This window comes from Rhynchophorus ferrugineus, unplaced genomic scaffold (assembly GCF_030347505.1).
Source record: "Rhynchophorus ferrugineus isolate W39M unplaced genomic scaffold, kcgeb_rfMv2 rfM1, whole genome shotgun sequence".
Taxonomy (NCBI): domain Eukaryota; kingdom Metazoa; phylum Arthropoda; class Insecta; order Coleoptera; family Curculionidae; genus Rhynchophorus; species Rhynchophorus ferrugineus.
Genome location: NW_027472580.1, coordinates 67,693,915 through 67,717,696, shown reverse-complemented (window position 1 = coordinate 67,717,696; position 23,782 = coordinate 67,693,915). Strand labels below are relative to the sequence as shown.

At 30.9% G+C, this 23,782-nt stretch overlaps 1 protein-coding gene across 1 annotated transcript in view; it reads right to left on the bottom strand.

Annotated features, from left to right (window-relative positions):
* Positions 1-21,861, bottom strand: part of LOC143205367 (uncharacterized) — a 112,967-nt gene extending 91,106 nt beyond the window's left edge. The window contains exons 1-13 of the mRNA XM_076418619.1: positions 21,649-21,861; positions 18,132-18,313; positions 17,840-18,080; positions 16,132-16,527; positions 12,579-12,979; positions 9,624-9,762; positions 8,894-9,065; positions 8,573-8,838; positions 6,828-6,872; positions 6,623-6,754; positions 4,469-4,603; positions 2,364-2,408; positions 929-1,063 (exon numbers count right to left, since the gene is read on the bottom strand). Of these exons, the coding sequence (XP_076274734.1) occupies positions 929-1,063; positions 2,364-2,408; positions 4,469-4,603; positions 6,623-6,754; positions 6,828-6,872; positions 8,573-8,838; positions 8,894-9,065; positions 9,624-9,762; positions 12,579-12,979; positions 16,132-16,527; positions 17,840-18,080; positions 18,132-18,313; positions 21,649-21,730 (2,371 nt within the window). The 5' untranslated portion in view covers positions 21,731-21,861. The remainder of the gene's footprint in view (positions 1-928; positions 1,064-2,363; positions 2,409-4,468; positions 4,604-6,622; positions 6,755-6,827; positions 6,873-8,572; positions 8,839-8,893; positions 9,066-9,623; positions 9,763-12,578; positions 12,980-16,131; positions 16,528-17,839; positions 18,081-18,131; positions 18,314-21,648) is intronic.
* Positions 21,862-23,782: the final 1,921 nt, after the last annotated feature.

The window sequence follows — 23,782 nt, the reverse complement described above, 5'->3', positions numbered from 1 at the left end:
AACCATACGGTGATGCATCAAGAGTTTCCAGGCAATCTCTATCAATTTTTCAGATACTAAATATGTGGTTGATTGTTGTTTCGGCGTTATCGTCCCGTCTCGTCATATAGTTTAAATCGCCTTCCTTAGTCACTCAGAGAAACTCATAATGCCTTTCATTCCCTTTCCAAATGCGGAATAAAGGCTGGGTACTGTTGTTTTATGTTCTTTATGCTCTATTCATATCTTTACTGAATAAGTATTGCTATAGATATGCGATTTTAAAGCCATCTATTATGGTGTTCTAATTTTTCCCAACCTTGTATCGAAAAGAAACCTATATGTAGGGCATAATATCTATAGGGAATTACTTCCAAGGGTATCACAAATAAAGTTGTAAAATTAAATACTCAATTTGCATTTCGTAGCATAGTACTCTTAGAAAGAAACGCATACATATCATTTATATAATTCTTCTGTATATATCCAAAATTGTGTAACTAGCTATGACGATTTGGCATTGGTGACTAAATAATAAACAACAATTCCCACAAAATAACATAAATGTGGCTGATGGTCGGTCCTTATTGGAAAACTTTATATTTATCTCTAGTAACATCTCAATATAGATCGAATTACGATAACTTATTAATTCAAGAGTGAAAAAAATAAATCGCAAAAATATATATAAATAATATAACTTAGGGGGGTGAACTAACAATTTTAATAATAAATGGAGACGTGTTTCATTTTCATTAATTATATACATTAGTCTTAAATATAGTATAATTTAATTATATCTAAATAAGTTTTAATTGATAAATTAACTTAAAAAAATTTGTTTAAATAAAAAAATAAGTAACGAATTAATTGTAAGCAATTATTAATATTAGCAAGGTATCTTAGAGCAAATTAAGGGCTATAATATACATTTCAAAAAATATACTACCTCTTAAGGCAGCCATACATGGAGATTGAGGGGATTGAACGGGGGGTGGACGTACATGAGGTGATCCTTGTTCTTGCTGAAATTGACGTTCTAACATCAAGAACTCTTCAGATTCGTCCAACTGCGACGGCGGCCCTTCGAAAATAATAAATGAATTTAGAATTAAACAGAATTTATAGTGCCAATATGCTATCATTGTTAGAGAAGTATAATAAAGGATGATTTTACGTTATATCAGACCAGTAACCGAATCATAACATAAAGGGAGTAGTCTATAGATGGCAAATATACGCATACGAAAAGTTTCAATAAATTGTTTTAATGTTAAAAGTTTATTATCATCTTTATTTTTAAAGAATTATCCTTGTTATCAAAATTTAGATCAATTTTAGTTAGAAGAATGCTTATCTTCGGAACAGTTCAAATACAATAATTTTATTAATTCCAGTAAATTGAATGAACTCGAAAGGGAAACAACCTTTCGTATTTACAAAACATATAACATTTTAGACTATGCACCAATGCACCGATTTCACTGATGAATCCGCTAATAATATAAGAAAAAACGAATATGTCATCTATCTAATCGAGATAAATGTTACATATTTAATCATATCTAAAGATTTTGGAGATTATGGTTATTTTTATAAACTTCTCATCTTTCTGACAACATTCAACTGTAATAAATCGATTAACTATGAACAAACAAATGTTCTGCCCTGATAGACCATGAATTATAAATGGTAGTGGTAATCAAAGGCAAACATCTAACATTTTTATTAAGTGGTTGAGCGTTGTTGTGTTAAAAATATTCTCGATTCATTTTTATACCGCCGTTTTTCCTCATAATTTCCCATGATTTTTTCCCTCAGTTTAAACTGATTTTTGCTAATATTAAACTTTTTAATTGAAGAAATATTTATTTTTCAACTTTATCGAAATCAGCCGTTCCAAAACGTTGACACAACCAAATTATCAAGCGAAATTGATGACTTTCAGTAGCAAATTTATTCGAATTAGACAGAACTAGAAAAGTTTCCAATAAATACCAATATTTTAACTTCAACCCAGAACTGCAAAAATATATATACGTGCTCTTGTAATGTAAATCTTTAACGATAATTCTGAAATATAAAAGATAACACATAGTTATAATAACATATGGTATCATACTTGTAATAATAAAGAATAATAGTTGAATCTTATCAAAGCAGTCAGCGATAAATGTCTTAATTAAAATTTTACAGTTGTAACATTAAAGTACATATCATAAATCACAGTATTCTATTAACAAAAACTTTGTATTTATATTTATACCTGGTGAAGGCTGCCTAAATGGCATTCCTTGTTGTATTGGTCTCGCTAAAAACAATAATTTTCCGTAAAAGTAGATCATTTAATAGACCACACTCGCATGTCAAAACAAAGGTCTTACCCGGTGAAGGAGATCTAAGCTGCATCTCTTGTTGTCTAACTCTGTCTGAAAACATAAACAATAATCAATAAGTGGTATTGGGCAAAAGATTTCAATGATATATAGTTATTAACTGTGTTATTTACTTACTAGTAAGATTTGTGTTTTACTAGTGTTTTTTTAAATATATTACATTCATATAGAGAGTATAACTAAATGAAATCAAAAATAAGTTCCGATCATCACTTTCAGTGATCAGTTGGCTTTTTTAGTTCTGTATCATTTTGTTAAAAGTTCTCATATTATTACTCAATCGGTCTATTTGCCTGATTTTCTTCGTATAATGTATGACTACCCCTAGGATGTTCTACATTCACAGCTACTACTGCTGGAAAATTATACATATACATATCATAACCAATGTAGTCAATTATTTCAGTGATTTTTACTTTTTTATAATTAACTATATTCAATCATATAAATTTAAAATTCAATAGGAATGATAATGTGCCTTTTGATCGATGTCTATTTATTATTTTTTCCCAGTAAGATCATATTACAAAATTTTGGATATTTCTTGGCGAAAATTGAGTGAAGTATTTAAAGCGCCTAAGGGCCATACAGATATTACATTATTAAGAGAGATTTACAAAGACGAGATAAATAGTAGTGGGACGGGACAAGGTCCGGACGTCAAAAGTTCCCAACCTCCATCAATTTTTTATTAAAAATATATATGATATAGCGTTGTCATGACGTATTGTCGTTTTCGATTTTTTCGCCCTCTAAATATTGACAGTAGAGTGTTTAATTAATTATTTCGTGACATTAATAATGATAATGATGAACAATATCTTTCCAAAAGCGCATTTAACTTTTGGCTGATGAAACCAAGGACGCTACTTTTATATCCAAAATATTCTATATACTGTTGTTCTAGATATACTATATCTTTATTGAATAAGTATTGCTAGAAATATGCGATTTTAAAACTATTTATTCAGTTTTGGGGTATTCCCAACCTTTAATCCATCCATAGAATATGAATGCATTATATAAGGAATTTCCAAGAGGATATCAAATTTACATAAAATTATATTAAATGATCCATTTGCATTTTAGTTGAAATATATCTTTTTACTTTTTGGTCATAGAATTATATGATTATCATGTTGCAACCTCTCACGATGATGCAGATCTACAAGGTTTAATTCAATCACATTGTTGTATCATATATTTGATTTAATTGTAAATATGGTCTGGGTAGTGAAATTTTAAGAACGTCGGTCAATTGCGTCAATTTTTTCAATTTCTAGCGGTGTCAAATCGCTAGAAAGCGGTGTCAATTAAATCATTAATGTACAATTTCAATCGTGGTTTCACTAGTTTGACACTTAGCTAAATCTTGTTGAAAGTGCATAACGCCCTGATCAATATGATTCATTTTGGACAAAGACAAATCGGCTATCATCATTTTGTAGCGCTGATTGTTAATTAAATTTTTGTAACTGTACCAAATTGTAAATTTTTTTTGAAAATAGTGGTGCCACTGTATGAATCTTGAGTATGTAGGTTCTGTTCCATGTATGGAAATACAGAGAGAAATATATACTATAATGATTAACATTACCACGTCAATCCCTCCTTATAGAAAAGGTCTATATTTATCTCCAATAATATCTCAATTGATATATATAAAATTTTAACGATAACTAATTAATACAAGAATGAAGAACAAAGGGCAAACACTGAATAGCAATATATGGAAAATAAAGTTTAAGTTGACATACTTATTTTGGCAACAATTCAATTAATTTAACCACATTTAATTATAGTAAGTGCAATGTCGAAATTTTGGTTTATAATCAAATATTGTCTACGTTTGGATTAGTTTTAAGTATATTATAACTTAATAATAACTAAATAAGTTTTAATAAATAATTTTATTTCTCTCAAGTGCCTTTCAGAAAATGTGTGTTGAATGTAATATTCAGAAATAAAAAAATTCGCTTTGTTTTAAATGTGTTAATATTAGTAGAATATTTCAGAGTAAATTAACCTTTGACTGATAAAATTCTGGCAAAACTTCGAGTATATGATATATTTCAATACAAAATATATAGTACCTCTTAAGGCAGCCATACATGGAGATTGAGGGTATTGAACGGGGGGTGGACGTACATGAGGTGATCCTTGTTCTTGCTGAAATTGACGTTCTAATATCAAGAACTCTTCAGATTCGTCCAATTGCGATGGTCGTCCTTCGAAAATAATATTAAATATTATGTTATATCAAACACGGTGAAGTGGATCATACTATTAAGGCAACAAGGATATAAATAAAACAAACAAGCAAGCAAAAAGTATATCTCAGTATACATATTTTGATATTATGATTTTGTAGTTGTAGTTAATTTTAAACGACTAAATTTTTTGTTAAATTTATGTCGAATTTGGTTGGAAGGACATTAGAATCTATTCGCAATATTTGTTTGATTCATGAAAAATTCTTTTAAAAAACTCCTCTGCTGAAAGAGTGTTATGATCCGCTAGAAGACACATAAGGAATGTACAAATGGAGGATTTCAAACGTCAGGATATTTTTCAATAACTTGAAAGAAGCTTCAAACTTAAAGGTATCCTCTAATAAGAGGGCTTTATTCTAGTATATGGACCAAAGAATAATTTAAACCTTTAAGCCCAAATCCAAATTATCCAAACTTCCAAAATCATACTGAACACTGTAGAATGTGATAGTGATCAACAAATCTTATTCAAGATTTTAGTCTCATCAATGCCTTTGGATGCTCCTTATTCTATATCACTGCACTACCTATAATGTTCAGGAAGAAGACTTTTCGAAATCAAGTATTGAAATGGGACCAAGCATTTGAGTGAAGGTTTACAAATGACAAATAATAAAACTTATTATTTCTTAATGAAAATTGATCCTGTTGTGAAAAAAATCTTATTTTCAGAAGTTAATTGTTAAGCTTATAGCTGAATATCTATCTAATACTATCGGCAAATAAATTAGTTACATACATTTTAATTTTTAACAGTGTATTTTATTCAAGTATTTTCTATTAAAATCCGCTACTTTTCCATCTTTCAGGCTATTTACGGATTTCATCTGGCAAGATCGATGTGTCTCTATCCACAAATCAACTCTTATTTTAGTATCTTCATAAGAAGTAGAAGATACTCAGAAAGACTATGGCTCATTGTACTGTCGAAATGAATCGCAATCAGATGAAGCAAAGTTTGGAAAATATGGCTGTTAGTAGCACTTCCTATTTTAATATTTCCAAGTATGCTTTCATCGGTTTCGGTACATGTCGCTGAACGTTGTCATGATGTAAAATAACACTGTTGTGCCTGGTATAGCGTGATGGTGAATTACTCACTTTTCAGTATTTTATTTCTTCAAAATATGAGAAACAAATTTTTCGCGTTGTTTAACGCGAGCGTTGTGTATATCTGAATATATATCGAGTAACTCGCATTTGCTGAAGGTTTAACTTTTTTCTTTAATTTGAAGAAAATGGCGACTGAATGTCATCGAATATCGTATAAAGCTTATGATAATCATGCTCCATTAATTTAAAAGTGGTGATTATGATACCGAAGATTATCCATTACACGATGAAATCATCAATAGGGATCGCTATCGACTACACTTGAAGCCGATCATTGCGCGAGAAAAGAGCGGAATACGAGCCAAAACACTACAATGTGATTCTTCAGCATGATAATGCTCGAGCAGATATGGCAAAACTGGCGAAAATAAATCCGGAAGCATTAAAATATGGAGTGCCACACCACCCGACCTCTACCGCAGGCCTTGCTCTTTCTAATTACTACTTGTTCGTACATATGAGTTGTGACCTGTCTGAGCAACGCTTCATTTCTAATGAAGATAGCAAAATCGCTTTGTGGATAACCTCAAATGATACATCGTCCTTTCGAGATGGAATCCGTAAATTGATTGAAAGATAAGAAGAAATTGTGGCTATCGATCGACAATACTTTGAATAAAATACATTGTAACAATTTTTCACAGTAAAGCTTAAAATTATAAAAATCTTTCAAAATTAATTTATAGGCTTAATAAAATTTTGAAAATTCCTCACAATGTCAAAATCTAATAACGAAAATATTAACATATATATGTTAAATAGTCGATTATCGATATTTTAGAAAGATTTTTTATTATTTTCTTTCTTCAAAAACTAAACATCCTTTTAACAATATTTTATTTAATAAATAATTATTTTTACCGGGAGAGACGGATCGGGAACAAGGGGCGCCACCTGAAAGAAATACTATAGTTAATATTGGGAAATTGCAATTAAACCGTATTTTACCTGATACAGGAGATCTAAATGATGGTTCTTGTGGTGGTGATCTCGCTAGTAGATACAAAAATAGAAAAATGAAATATACAAGTGCATCGAGTAAAATCTAAATTTCATGAAACTTTACCTGGCGATGGAGATCTAAGCTGCATCTCTTGTTGCCTAGCTCTTTCTAAAAAGAAAATCAATCATTTACTGAGCTTTATAAATTAATTACAGCTATCTGGTGATTTTATTGTTGCTGTGAAATAATCTTGAAAGTTGATTAAATAATTTATTATACTTTCTAGTCCTGGTTATTTAAAAAAAAATCTATTCAACTTACACCGATATTATGGTACGAATCTAATGATCACAGATTAGCATGGCTGATATATGAAGAATTTCCAAGAAAATAAAGTATAATGTGTATGTGTATAAAGGTATATATACTGAAAATATATATATATATATGTATTATATATATATGTATTATATATATATATATATATATATATATATATATATGTATGTATGTATATATATACATTTAATTAGGGTCAACATTCAGGAGTTATCCCATTCACGTCAACAAAAACATCGGAAAATGAATGACTTGATATGAAACTATTTAATTTGTTAAGACTGACTAAAACAAACAGATTTGTATTGTAAGTCAAATATAAAATATTTGCCCTTGATTGACTCTAAAGATGATATTTTACCTCCCCTACGTATAAATGTCGATTTAATCGTCGTTAATTTAGTCGATTAAAACCAATCAAGAATGTTTTATATGCACTTTAGTTCAATAAATTTAGCGACACAAACTTAAAAGTCCACAAATACGCCTATTAATGGAAAGTCAAAATTTGAAACACTAAATGTTAATTAATTATGTTCATGGACTAAGCGGTGTTAAAAGGTTTTCAGGTAATCACAAAATCAATAATGCTGGTAACAAGTTTAACAAAAAGATTATAAAAGATAATTTGGCGGATGTTACTAAAACACAAAACATAGAAATATTGAAAGGGCCTTAAATGGACACACCCGTAACCATGTTCTCACTGTAGTGACTTAGACTATAGCGCTGGAGGTAAAAAGATGACAGATTTATTTTCTTTCTTTCGATTTGAATTTTTTTGAGACATCTTCTGTTGTATTTGTATTTTTTTCTATTTTTGTATAATTTTAAGGAAATTTGTTGTTACGACATTATTTTTGTAGAATTCAAGGTACATATTTGTTTAATTGCAAAACATGAAAAGAATGTTGTTTTCCAGAATGTGAAGGATTAAATAAAATTACTTTCCAAAGGACTCTGCTCTAGCTCAAAATTAGTTTTTTAAGTAAACAACGAGAAACTTCCAGGAACCTCTTATGACCCCTAATCAAGCTTCCAAACAGGAAGGTTTAATCTTTGCATTGCACAGCAACCAGATGATTATAGACCCCAATGTGAAAGATTCATAAATGTAGTTTTAATAGTAAATCATCAAAAGTTTAACTTTATCATATGTATGTATTTACAAATCATTTCGATTAATCCATCTAAAAACAAATTTGGCTACAACTTTATACATAGAAGATCGCATTCTATGTATGTCAATTCCATGCCCTAAATCTTCACAAAGTAAAATATATAGGATAAATAGTTCACTAAACAAAAAAATGGCTATCCAGTGAAATGTTACAAGTGATCTTTGAATAAATAAAGTGAAGGCAATAGATTGTTGAAGCAAACAACGGAATGCTCAATTGCTTATTGCGCCATCTCTTGTAAAATGTTAAGGGTTCACAATTGTTAATTAATCTTTAACAGCGTACAGACAAAAATTCCTCCCAACAGTTACCAAGAATTAGGAATTCAATTAAAATGCAATACGCTACCTCTTATTGCGGATATTCCTGGAGATGGTGGAGATTGAGGCGGAGATGGCCGAGAACGCGGCGATCCTTCTTCTTGCTGAAACTGTCGTTCAAGCGCAAGAAACTCATCGGATTCGTCTAGGTTTTCAACAGCTGCCTTAGCTTCTTCAAAAACGTGAACTAGTGCTGGTTCTCTATCGCCTAAATCTTGTTCCGAAAACGCATCTTCTGGGTGGGAAACTTGCTGATCCTGAACAGGCAATTCCATCGGACGCAGTGGTGATTCACTAAATATTTAATAATAATAATACACTGCGAAGAAAAGTATTTGAATATAAAAACCTTGCCCGCAAACCAAAATCTCCTTCTTCGGCAAACAGGCGTTCCGGTGATCTTGGCCTTCTCGGTGATGGACACCGGTTAGGTGTTGTTACAGGTATTGAGGATATTATCGCTGGTGAACCAATACGCAATTCTTCAGCTGCTTGGGATATGTTATATTCATCGCCAATTTCTAATATCACGTATTAAATATAAAAATTTTACTCTATTAAGTGAGATTTAACTTTATTAGCTACTTTAATAATTTAGGAATTTATTACTTGTTTGAATCGCTATTCTCTAATTATTTTATTTTGGGGCTATTTTATGAGTACAGAAATAATGAACAGTGCTTTTAACGTTTTCAATAATTCATATTCCTTCCTAAGTAACCGGGTGACGCCAACATTTCAATAATTTTAAATTATATTTTCGCTTAAAAAGATGATTATTGAAGTAGCATCAATTTTTAAGGGGTTAATTTACTTTGAAAGAAATATAGTTTTTTTTTATTTTAACTTTATTTATTATTAAAATGTGGCCACTTGGTAAACCTGCGTGATAAAATCTGTTTAGCGACCAATCAAATGCATCCACATCAGAATATTTTCTTTACAGGTATCTATAACGCATATTTAAACTAAGTAATTACTTCAATGGCGATGACATTACCATCTGGATATTAGCGTTTGCGAACTTATCCCCAGAGACACCTATTTATTTTTCTATCCGTTACTCTATGGTAAATTACCTTCAAATTGTTCATCGTATAAATCAACAACTTCTTGATCCTCATCAACACCTACATCATACGTTGTCTTGTATGCTGCCATTTCGGCCTCTGCTTCTCTTAACATTGCCTCGAAATCCATTGGCTCGTAGCTTTCACTCTAAAAACATTTTATTTTTTAAATGTATACATGTTCTTAAATATATGTTATTATGAAGAATAGAAAAGCTTCTAGCTAACGACAAAGACACCTCAACGAGACTCAGAAATTCGATTTCTAGTGAGGCTTAACCACCTTTAAAATAATATCTAGTTTAATATTAGATTTTTCACAGAAAGCATAAAGACCCTTTTGTCTCAATCCTCTATTGTACATTGATATACATTTATATCTTGATAAGGCAAGTATAATAGATATAAAAAATTAAACGAAATTCAGTAACAGTTTCATTCAGTTTTAGAATCTAATAGTACGCTACACTTTGTTAATACTGCCATATGGATAACAAAATATTATGACCATGAACATTTCTCTTCGGTTTCCACGTGGATATCTTTCTTAAAACAACCCACGATTTTTTGCAGTAAAGATTATTGTATTAGATTCCCTTATCTTTAATCAGAATATACGACTTTTCCGAATTTCATTCAAGTCGTGTGGCAGCTTTACCCTCCGCAACTCATTGGATGTTTCCCATCGCTAAGCTATCAGAAAGCTGCTTGACAGTTTGAGCATTTAAGGCCAATAAGACTTCTTGGAACTATTTTAATCATCCAGATCTTTCTTTGTGACATCAAAATAACAACCTTTAAATCGTTGATATCAAAACCGACAATTGAAATATAATGAAATAGCCTCACCATAAACTAAATTATTGATTTATTAAGCTCGTAAAGTGGTTTTAAGAGGTTATTCTTAATTTAAAGGTCTATTGGAAAAAACTTCACGTTCAATGCAATATTACGAATTAAGTATTTTCCAAGCATCTGGAAAGTAGCTCGAATAATAATGATTCTCAAACCAGAGAAAGCACCAGAAGATGTCACCTCCTATCGGATAATCACAAAAGCTTTTGAGAAACTGTCCATAAAGGGACTCACTTGTATAATAAAGAAAAGAAAAGTCATTCCATAACACCAATTTGGGTTTCGCAATAACCTTGGAACAATAGAATAAGTCCGTAGACTTGTTAACAAAATAAATATGGACTTAAATGCCAAAATATATTGTACAGCAGCAGTTCTAGACTTATCTCAGGCCTTTAATAAAATATGGCATACGGGATTTCAGGTTAAATTTAAAAAACGTCTCCGTCATCCGGATTATGAGCTACTAAAATCTTACCTCACAGATCGTCATTTTATTGTAACACAAGGCGGTGAACATACCGAATTACATGCAATATATTCAGGAGTTCCGCAAGGTAGTGTACTGAGTCCAGTACAGTATTTTCTGTATACACGCAATATACATACAACAAAAATAACCCCCGTCGCAACATTCGCAAACGACACAGCAGTCTTAGCCTCTTAAGAAGATCCAGCCATAGCGTCAATTAACCTACAAACACACCTAAATCAAATAGAAATGTTGCTGAAAAGCATATAATAAATAACAAAACAAAATCGTTTTCCTTTTACGGTCTGTAGAAGAGAACGTCCACCAGTCTATATAAATAATTGTTAACTCCTGCAAGCAGAAGATGCAAAATATCTTGGTATGTATCTAGATCGACGACTCACTTGGAAAAAGCACATACTCGCCAAACGAAAACAACTTAGACTTAAACTCTACCAAATGTATTGACTTATGAAGTACCAGTCCAAGTTATCATTAGATAATAAGATATTATTGTATAAACCTATCTCCAAGCCTATTCGGTCATATAATATCCAACTATGAGGAACCGCTAGCAAGTATAATATATCCATCATACAATGCTTCTAAAATAGTGTTGCGTGCCATTGTCGATACTCCATACCATGTTTAAAATAAAATGATACAACGTGATATTCTTCTAAAACCAATAACGAGTGTAATTCAACGTGTTTGTGTGAACAATGTACTGATTACGAGCTAAATATGCGAAGTGTTAGTGAAGTCAGTAGACTAAAACGTCCAACACCATCTGATCTAATTAATGGGCGTATATAGACACTTATTGAACTGATTTTCTACATGCCATGTGTAAATAATATAAACTGTAATATATATAAACTGTGTAAAATATATAAACATAACTTATCGCCCAAGCATAAATAATATAAACATAAATACTTATCGCCCAGACATATTGTGAACGACTAAGAGTAATAACACATAAGATATAAAATAAAAATAATAAAATAAAGAGTAAACTGTGAAAATCTTGTATAACATATTTTATTGAACGTATTGTCTATCTATAGCCGCTACTTTTCCCATCTTTCAGACAATTTACGGGTTCCATCACGAAAAAACGATGTATCTTTTGGGGCTATCTACGAATTGACTCACTGATCAAACAGATCACGATTTATATGTCGACACAAGTAATCAGAAGGATCAAGGTTTGGAGAATATGACAAGTAGGGTGGCACTTCCCATTTTAAAGTTTCTAAGTTTGTTTTCACTAGCTTGACAATATGTAGTCGAGCGTTATCATGCAGAGATTCATCGAGTCATACTCAAATTTTTATCTTCATATTTCTTCAGCAGACCAGAATGCTCTTTGTCTTCGAAGAGAACGAACTGTGTCGAAACCAGTATTCACATGTTTAGATTTGTTCAACGTCTGAACAGACATTTTCAGCGCATTGAAAAAAAATAGTTCACACACATTTAGAAGTTGGTTACAAATATACCGGATGTAATAAACAGTAACGTCATCATGTCGGAAGTCCTTTAAAATTAATATATAGGGTTAATATAAAACAAGATATATTTCAATGGATAATATCAATGTTTACCGAATATTAATAATAATGAAAACTTACAAATTTTGCTTCCTCGTGTTGTTCTGGTTGGGCGTAAACTTCGTCTTCAATTCTCTGTAATTCTTCATCGATATCTTCAGAAACCGGCATCAAATCTGCCCAAGTTAGACCAGCGTCCTCCAACTCCTTATCCGTCCAACCGGCAAACTCTTCCGGCAAATTTGCTGGTCTCTTTCCGACCCCCTTAGATTTCCCTTTACCCTTCTTCATGCCCTTGACCTCAATTTTCGGAGCTTTAATACTCTTTGGTTTCTTAAGCCCACTTCGATCCCCTAACTTTTGTAAACGAGATGGTTTCTTGGCCTTGTCCATTTTTTGTTGTCTAAATTCGCAAATGGTATGTGACATTTCATCGGCTTTAGTTCTTACATCTTCTTCCTCTTCTACATCTTGTTCCTGGTCTGAAATAGAATTTACTACTCTAATAACAGCTTTTATTATTTATATGTCATTTACTAATTAATTCTACCATCATCATGACCATCACTAAAGATATAATGGTGCTTCAGTACGCAAGTACGAAAAGAAACCTTTTAAAACGCAAAAGAACTAGCTAACAAACACGACAAAGATAAGTAGAGACTCCATCCAGATTGCAAATATTAGCATTTACGTTGAAGTGATAACAGTGATTTAGTCTATTTCCTAGTTTCAATATAAGGTTGGTGAAAATAAAATTTAAATTTCTCCTAAGAGATGACTTTAGAGTCGTAATTCGCCAATAAAACGTATTCAATGAAGCTGTAATAGACCACCTTTGATGTAAATCTATAGTACTTTCTAGATATAAAGGCAGTGGCATTCAGTTACATAATAAGATCAATTCTAGTCCACATTGACCTCAAGAAAATGTGGGAACAGACTAATATTTATATTAGTATTCATTGAATGCTATAAATAAAACTTATGGTAATCCTATTATTCATTGAATTAAAAAAACCAAAATCCAGCTTCGTTGGTACATTGGTAAGGGGGATAGGACGAATGAATGAGAGTTGCCTTTAGGTCACCAAAATGTTTCTGTTAATGGATAAACTGTATATAGTATAGAAAAAGTCTCAAAAATAGGGTTGTTTGGTCGTTTTTGATATTTCAAAGTCTCCATTTTACCAAAGAGAGTTTATCTGGACTGGATCTACAGTTTAATGGTTCCGAACAACGGTCCTCAGCATTATGCCTATCGACTGGCCAGTGACCAACTTAGAAACCATCCCAGAAAACATCCTCAGGTCTAACCCAGCCTGATTAGTGGCGTGACTGGGATGGTTAATACTCGTTGGATTTTTAACTGTTCCATACACTGCCTATAAAAATATTTAAAATTACAATCACAAACATAAAGTACATCCATTCCCTAGCAGAATTCGAACACGCGACTATAGCAACAGCAGGAGGACCGTCCTGTCGCCTTTACCACTGCGTCAACCTAGTCGGTCTGTATTGCATTTTTATGTAATTTACTTTTTTAGAAATAAGACTGAAAAAAGATACATGGTTCTTCCTGAAAGAAAAATACATACAGATCAGACAGTTGAATAATATGGCCAGTATTACGCCGTAATCCCTATCACTGCATATTCAATCTAATCGAACTGACTTTGTAAAGAAACACTACACCGAAGGAAACAAAAACTAAACATAAAGGGTAAATATAATTTTTAATGCAAGTAAAATACATTACTTGGATATACAATGATTAATTAGGTGGATCCCACTCCAAGGAATACCACTATATAAAAAACACGCTATAACAGATCAATTCAAACGTCCCCGACCTACCATAGTAAAAGACATTTATTGGCAAAATTAAATTTTTTATTCAACATAATTCCCTTCAAGGGTGATACACTAATTATAGCGACCCCCCAACATTTCGATACTATTTTTGTAGTACGATTTGCCCTTTGCTTCAAAATAAGCCTCATTTTCGGCGATCACCTCTTCATTCGACGAAAATTTCTTCCCAGCTAGCATTCTTTTGAGATCTGAGAACAGGAAATGGACTTGTGACACGGTGTATTGTTTCGGTGAAGCAGCACTTTCTTTTTCTTCAAATGCGGTCGTTTTTGGCCAATTTGTCCTTCAAACGGTCCAATAACGCTACGTAATAGTCCCTATTGATGGTCCTTCTATTTTCAAGGTAGCCAATGAAAATTATTCCATGCGCATCACAAAACACAGACGCCATAACATTTCCAGCCGACTGTTACGTTTTCCTACGATTTGGAGCGGGTTCATCGTATGCAGTCCACTCGGATGACTGTCCACTGGACTTCGGAGTGAAATAATGGAGCCATGTTTCATCAATTATCACATATCGACGCAAAAACTTGGACTTATTACGCTTGATCATCTTCAAACACTGCTCCGAATCATCAACTCGTCGTTGTGTTTGGTCAAAAGTGAGCTCACACGGCACCCACTTTGCACAGAGCTTTCTCATACCCAAATATTCGTGAATAATATGATTTACACATTCAGTTAGTATCTTTAGACTGTCTGCTATTTCATTCAAGTTCAATTTATGGTCATTCAAAATCATTTTGTGTTTTTGTCGGTAACGAGCTCTTTTGGGCGTTCCGCTCATTTCACCACGTCTAAACTAAGCATACCAATCCTTCATGGTTGATTTTCCTGGGGTAGTGTCCGAAAACTCGGCATCAAGCCAAGTTTTTGCTTCAACTGTATTTTTTCCCTTCAAAAAAACATATATTTTATCAACACGCGAAATTCCTTTTTATACATTTTTTCACAATAACATAAGTTGCTTCACTCAAAATGATATAATTCACAAACTAATGATCCGACAGCTGTCAAATTTATACACGCATCTTTTGAAGGTTAGGGCTAACTAGGAAACGTATGGATGTAGTTATAGTAGCGCCATCTATGTGTCAGGCCACGGACTTTTCAATTGACCTGTTATAGCTGTTATGAACATAATTAGTTGTAATTTAAGTTCTTCGATAATATATGAATTAAATATACTATAATGTTAAATAAATTACATTTGTATATATTTATAATACAAACACTTTTTTGTTTATATTATTTTCTTATTTTATAGTTTCTTATTTTATAGCATTGAGACAACATCAATTTAGATGACGTGAGTTCACTGTTATATTGAATGAACTAATACATACTATATTCTTTATATGATAAAGCTAGATTTGGAGTGCATTATAACGTTTTTTAAAAATATACTGGATTGGATAATCCAATGATAGATTGTATCCCACTTTAGTAACATATATTATATATATATTAAAAAAAACTAAAATAACATACCTACCATTCCCCGCGTCAAATCAAATAAAAACTGCATCCACTTCCTTTATAACAGGTTTTTTATGATGTCGTGGCTATTACTATCCTAATATCAATACATAACTAAATATATAACCATTCATCAATGCCTAATGTTATATATTTATTTCTATATTTTCTTCCATAATATGTAAATTATTTAAAAATATTAATATGTTAAATTTTTAATTGATGAAAAGATATAAAATATTTAAATATATTGTTTAATAAATATGAATTGTACCTTCAGTAACAAGTTGGGATGCTTGTTCTTCCAAGTCCTTTTCTAAAGGAGTAGGCTCATCAATGTTACCAATATCAGTAGGTTCATGAACATCTAACAGATTAGTACCCCATGTAGGAGTAATTCTTTCCTCTTCCACATGGTGAACTTCACCGATAGGGTGAGTGGGCGGACTTTGCCCGAGTTTTTTAGGTCTGCGTTTCTTTCTCTCTCTTTCTGGTTTTTTCTCCTTCTTTTTCTTACACTCTGGCAGATCTTCTTCCGCTTCACCTTCTGGTGATGGTTCAGCGCCCTCGGGTGCTTTAGTACGTTTTGCGGGACAGACGCAGGATGGTTCTGATACACTAGCCCCAGTCACCCCTTGTTTTATACTAGTTTCAATTGCACTTCTTGTTCCTTCAAAACAAATTAAAATGTATATATTTTCATAAAATATTTTCAATTTAGTCATGGTTATATTCATGTTAGACAAATTAGAGCATTAACATACACATAACACATAGACTGAAGTCGCTTCTGACCTTTAGGTGAAACATTTCGTCCATGAAGTACCATATTCGTTAAATTAATAATGTTCTCGAGACCTATTTTTTCTTATAAAAAGGCAGTCTAATCTAGTGGAGAAGGTGAATATTGCTGCAATGGATACTTTAATTCACAAGGACTTGTTTATTTTGCTTGTATTAATAAGGACTTTGTACAGGACTCATGAATTCATATAACCAGAAAGTTCAAAAAACACTAATAACAAACTGAGTTTATTATTTTGGCAGTCTATAGAAAATCCTTTAACAAAATTTCTTTTATTTCACCAAAAAAACTACTAGTAATTAAAGCTGTATTCTTTAAGACACGCGTCTTTAAAACGTCTAATTAAATAAAATCAAGCCAATTAAATATCAATCAAAAAAATTATTCGAACAACTTATTAAAAATTCGTATTAGAATTTTGCTTCGAGAAAGATATCTGTGAAATGTGTGTGATAAGCATTTAAATAGCTGAACGTTGCTACATTGAAGCGTTAGATGTAAAAAAATCTAAAACAATTGTTGGTTATACCTTTTGGATGAATAAACGCATGGATTAAGATTATAAATAGCGATCTGAAAATAGAATACTATCCGATGTCAGAAATATTGCGGTCAATTGTGAATAGTGATTGATAGATTTGTTGAAGAATGTTCAGAGTCCACTAATTCCTTCAAACCGTCACTAATAGGAGCGTATTGTCTGAAAACTAGACAATCTCCCTGTTACAAGCCATATATTGAAGATGATGATGGTAAAATAGTAATGAAGACCTATGATTTCCTAATATCAAACTGTTTTCAAATCCAATGTAATAGCTCAATAAGCCACAGCATTCCACTAAAAATATAAGAGCATCGTTTCTAGTGGAATATGTTGCTCAATCTTGTTTAAAAGTAACACATGTTTGTATCACATTATAACGATAAATAAAACGTATAAAATTGTACTATAAATTTCAGATATTTTTATGTTGGCAAATCTTTTTTAAGGAATATGAACTGCTATGGTATTAATGAGTTAATTAGTGTTTACCCTCAGAATATGTTTCGTTAACCAGAGGAACAATATAGTACACTATAGTACTAAAACTATCATAATAACATAATAAAAAATAATAACTATTACGAAATTGAGTTAAGCTGACTTTAAGATATATTTAAATATAAATAATCCAACCTTTTGGTAGTATAGCTTTATCAGAACTGTTCCACTTGTTAATAGGTTGGCTAGATATGGCGTAATAGGCATGGACTCCAAAATTAGGAATATCCTGAGCGGCAACATACTCTGTCAAGTCGGGTGAACAGTCCGTGATAAAAGCCGGTGTTATTTCCGTATCACCCACTAATTCTCCTAGAACCCGATCTCGCTTCTCATCCAGTTCTTGTTCAATCAAATTCCTAGCCAATTGATTCAGCTAAAATAAGTAACACGTAACATTTGTCGAGCTTTGAAAGTCTAGCCATACATCACAACCGAGAGGTAGTTCTTCGAGAGCCTCATACTTGTCTGGATGATCAGCGAATAGACCAACCAGTTTTCTTCGCTGAAGACAAAATAACAACATCTTGAGATACATTAATCGTAGTGGTTCTGCACCAACATTTTCATCTGCGCATTTCTTTACCCAAGCGGCTGCCAAAATCCTATCTGTTTAAAATAAAACAAATAAGGCGGCGTAAAAAATATTTATAATATTTTATTGATTATATCATGATATTCGATAAGTGTCTGATAAATAAATGATAAATTCTTTTATCTAATTTTACTACTTATAATTATTTGTACACCCCATGCAAAATAACAGTAAAATAAATATAAAATTTAAATGGTGTAAAGATAACCCACAAAGAGGTCTAATGGAAGGTCCAAATATTGCTTTTAAATAAATGCAATTTTTAAAGGCATATTATAAAATGAAGGAGGATTTATTTCAATTTGGCAAGACGATAATGAGAATCTAAAGCCTACAAAACTTGATGAGTTTTATCTCATAATGATTTATGAGTTGGTTTTATCCCTAGAGCAGAGCTACTGTTTTTGTCCAAATCTAAGGGAAATTACCGTGAAGAAATTGACCATGACATGCTTTTGCTCTGGTTTGAGCGTCAAAATCATGTCAAATCTGCTGCTAAAGCTGGAGAAACCATTAGTTATTATTATAGGCAACGCAATGAATCAGCAAAATCTGTAATGAGGGAAATACTTACAAAATATAAGTTAAGTTTTGAAGATATTATGTTAAAAAATTAACTATATCTACATTTTTACTCAATATGTTACATATAAATGAAATGTTTAACTGCGTTTTATATAATTTACTTTTTGATAAATAAAAGAAATCTTAGATAGATTGAAAATATAATCTTATATATATGACGTTCTAAATCAAATATATTTGAACTAGTTGTCATTACTAACTGACAAACGTATGCTCTGTTTAATATAACAGAGAAAACTGAGACAAATGGATTGCTACCAGACCAACAACGTTCTTTGGATGCGGTATGGCTACATACATACAATATAGGAGAAGGAGGGAGAAAGTTTTAGAAAATTACAGAAAATATGTTTATTACTATAAATGGTATCAATTTTTCTCATTAAATATCTTTTCAAAATGATAAAACTATCTGAATACATGCACGTGCCCAAATATTATGAGCTTCAGATTGGATTAAATTACAAATAGATCGGCAGTTAGAGTCTCACTAAATCCAACAAGTCACCACTTCCCACCCTTAAAATACAATTTTTAAATGCTGTAAAAGTATATTTTTATTTCTAAAATGTAAAAACTTGTGTAGACCAGATATAACTGTAAGATTGAAATAATATTAGCAACATTAATTATATGAGCAGTGATATGAAAATGTTTCCTATAGGTCCACTACTCAAACAAGATCTACATTTGATATATATTTAGAATTGGTAGAAAAAGGAAAACAGACAGGAATAAAACAGAAATTGAATGAACTGTGGATATGAAGTTAATATAGGTTACCTACTAGAATAAAATTTTGAAGACAAGGGACGACAGAAAACTGCAACAAGGCTAGTAAAATATTTATAGTGATAATTGTCAATATAACGTAATCCACCATAAGTATATAATGTAATTATAAAATATAAAATGATATAAAGTTAAATTAAAAAAATATATATTAAAGGATGAAACAAAGCCTTAAATAATCAAGGATATTGAAATAGAGAAATGTATAAGTTACATTTGTTCTATTTCGAAAACCGAAATCACTAACACACGAGCAAGATATGGAGTGGATTTAAAATCAATGGTGTCTGGTAGAATGGGAAAATGGTAGATGGAAAATGATAATGCCGGTTGGATCTAGTCACTATAATTTTTCATAGATCAACTTTTTCTTGTAGTTTTTATAAACTAGATACCGTTTTAATTGAATTTACAATATTTCCTCTGTAGGCTGTACATATTAGACTAAAAATAGGTTGTAATAAATAAATAAGTATAATAAATATAAAGATATGTAAAGAAACATACAGATGTGAAATTTTACTTACCGTCATTATATATAAAATATTTTTATTATTATTATATATTATTACCTATAAAATATACTAACAAACTAATATGTTACAGAAATGGGTTACAATCTATTATAATAACTTGCATTAAATTCCGTATAAGGTCTTTGTAGACCTAAAATATCTTAATGGGAATTTAGTTTGCAATTAATATGTCTCAAATTTAACTATATAAAGAATTGTTCATTATATATGTATATAGCATAAGTATATATATATATATATATATATATATATATATATATATATATATATATATATATATATATATATATATATATATATATATATATATATATATATATATTTAACTTGAACAATCAAAAACATATTCTATATAAACAAAGGGACAAAGGACAATATTATATTTTTGAATTTTATAATTTTTACTACTATATCTATTATATCTGATAATAAGTATCATGTTATTTGTGTTAAATATCATTAACAAAGAGTATTATAATAAATAGCAAATCATCAAATATATCAAGAACTCTAGATGAATTTCAGAACGCACTTGTGAAGAATGAAAAAATTAGGCATATTTAACCTCAAAGTAAATTACTCAAAAAGAGTTTGAGCCATGGAGCTCAAAAGTACAACTGCTGTAACTTCTTATATTTCGATATGAGACGAAGGAGAATCCGTTTCATTATTTAAACTGACAATGAACCTGACTTTTAGGGGGAAACATTAATAAGTACAATATCAATGTCAGTCAAGATATCATGAGAATCATGGAGATTTCAAGGTTTCGGTTTCAAGACTATTCTTTATTTAATAACAAAATATTTACAAGAAGAATTGCTAATGTTTGTTGGCGTAACTCATTGAGTCTATTATATAATTGAGCAGTGGAGAATAAAATTCCAAGATAGTCCTGAAACTTGTGGTGCTAAAGAAAAACGGAAACTACAGGAATATGCAGCGCAAATACAACCAAAACGTGTAAGAGAAACAACGGCTGTTTCCAATTATTTAAGCCGACAGAAAAATACATTGTTAAGGAAATGTGTCACAAGGCACAAGGCTACAGAATACGATCGACCATATCTTCAAGATCAAGTTTATTGCATGAAACAAATATGGTTAAAAATCTTTAAAACAGCTAATATATGTCAATTGCTATTTGTAGATAATATAATTAACAATAATCGGTATAACAAGTAATGTTGAATACTTAATTACTAGAAAAGTGACAAAATTGTAATTTACATTTCGCTAATTAAATTCCAATTAAAGATAAGTACAAATATTTAAATTAAAATTGCAATTAGTTTTCTTAGATCTACTGTTTCCAATACTTTAAGTTTAAAATATTTTTCAAGATGTCGAGGAATTATGATACCTAATTATAAATCTTTATTAATTTTCAAAATTTTTAAACAATATTGATATAAGTAAAAATGAGCCATACAGACCTTTAGGGCACGGCAAATTCAAAATAAGAGGTTTTGCTAGACTGGCATAGAGCTGGAATTCATTTTTGACGATTGCATCCATCACGTGAAATTTTTATATTTTTGTATTACTTATACCATTCCTTCTATGAAATCACTACGAAAATTTTTAGATATATTCCGATTAATACTTAAAAAAATATATTAAAAATAATATGACATTTCGAAACTACGTCAAAATCCTTGACTTTGTGTTATTTGTTTCTTATTTTCATAACCATAACAACAATAACGAGTATTATTAAATAGTTAGCCGATCTATAATAAATTTAACATAAATTAATTAACGTATTGTTAATATTAAGATAAAAAGGAACTGAATTTTATACCTTTAGATTTGCAGTCAAATTCTTCTGAATAAATTTCTGAACATTTTTAAACATGTGACTAAATGATAATTAAACACTATATAATCACATAAACTTTCCCATATTACCACAAAGGTGAAGCATGATTTTCGGCAATTCTTAGACTAAATATATAAATGTCATCCGTCAATATTTTTTAAATCATCTGCGTTTTTATTAATGCCAAACATTTAGCCACACACATTTGACCACACTATGCAGCCAAATGAAGTCACACGCTTACCCTTAACTAAGTAAATACATCTTGCTGTTGTTTTCCTCTATTTAGCTATTATATTTGAACAAAAACCACAAAATATTAAAAGATATCCAAAGGAATATATTTTATATGCTGCGAACTTCTTACAGAATATTTTTAGGACTGTATAGGAAACAAACATGAGCACTATCCAAAAAAAATTAATACAAATGTATTCTTATTAATGAAATTAAAAGGTTTACGAAAAAGCATCGAGAAATATTGCGTGATACCAAAAACGTCGTCGGCAGTTGTAGTATACCCCTCAATAACAGTGCACTTTCCAGGAGATTGAGGAGACAAAAACTCTTTGAACTTATATTGTTATTTGTGATAACTGTGCCGTGTTTTAAACCATCTAGAGTACACCAATGCTTTTAAATAAAAAAAGGAATTGTCAAAACATACAAGAATATTATCATTTATAGGTACGTCTAACGATTATACATCTGATTTATATTTTTTCACTAATACCTCAAGGTAACAAACTTTGCAAAATTCAATTTTACTCTTGATGTTCAAAACCATATTACATTTCTTTGTTTATTTACTTAAACTAAGATGAACCTTAACGATTATTTCTAACACCTTTATACAATGTGTGTGTTAAACAAAATAAACATTTTTCTGTGTCCATGTGTTATATGTTTTCCAAATTCGTCTCAAAAATCAAATTGGACTCCTTAAGATATTTTGCGATAATCTAAATGGGCAAAAAAAATTATTTTGTACTCAGGGATTATAGTTCTTATTTTCCAATTTTTAAAATCAATTTCTGGATGAGATTTTCTCTTGGTTATTTTTTCCCATCTGAAATAAATTTCTACAAAACGGACATGTCACTTTATCATTACAAACAAATTCTATACTCTTATACTATTTAACTAAGATCGTTTTTAATCGTCAAAATCATTTTTCATATGCAATTAAATTATCTGCATTACTACAGTGTACTATTATAGCAATACGAGCGTACCGCTAAAATAGAAAGCGTGGAGCAAATTGTAGTTATCTTTCTATAGTCTATCTAAAGTTTTTTTGTACAAACGTCATCAATGTGCATAATGTATTGCCTGCCACAATTTGTAAATTCCTTTTTGAGAAACAGACAACATTTTTCTTCCCCCTTTATTCTAATTAAATGGAGACACAATGATGTCTGATAAGTTTGAATGTGTAACCGAACTAGCCGGTCGTCCGGTTGTCAAACGTATGCAAAATTCTTCAAAACAACAATGATTACAAGTTGTAGATCGGCAGACGTTATTTTAATGTTTTAAATTTCAAATCGCTGCTTATTACTACTCTGATTGAAAATTCCGAAGCCAGACAGATCAGATAGCGTCTCTAATCAGTTACTTAGAACAGGAACGAGATAATGGAGTAAAGTCAGTAAAATTCGTTAGGGAGGTAAGCATTTTTACTATTAAATATTAATTTGCTGCGATTTTTATTGAAAATATATTAGCGTGTTGCAGCTGCACTGAAT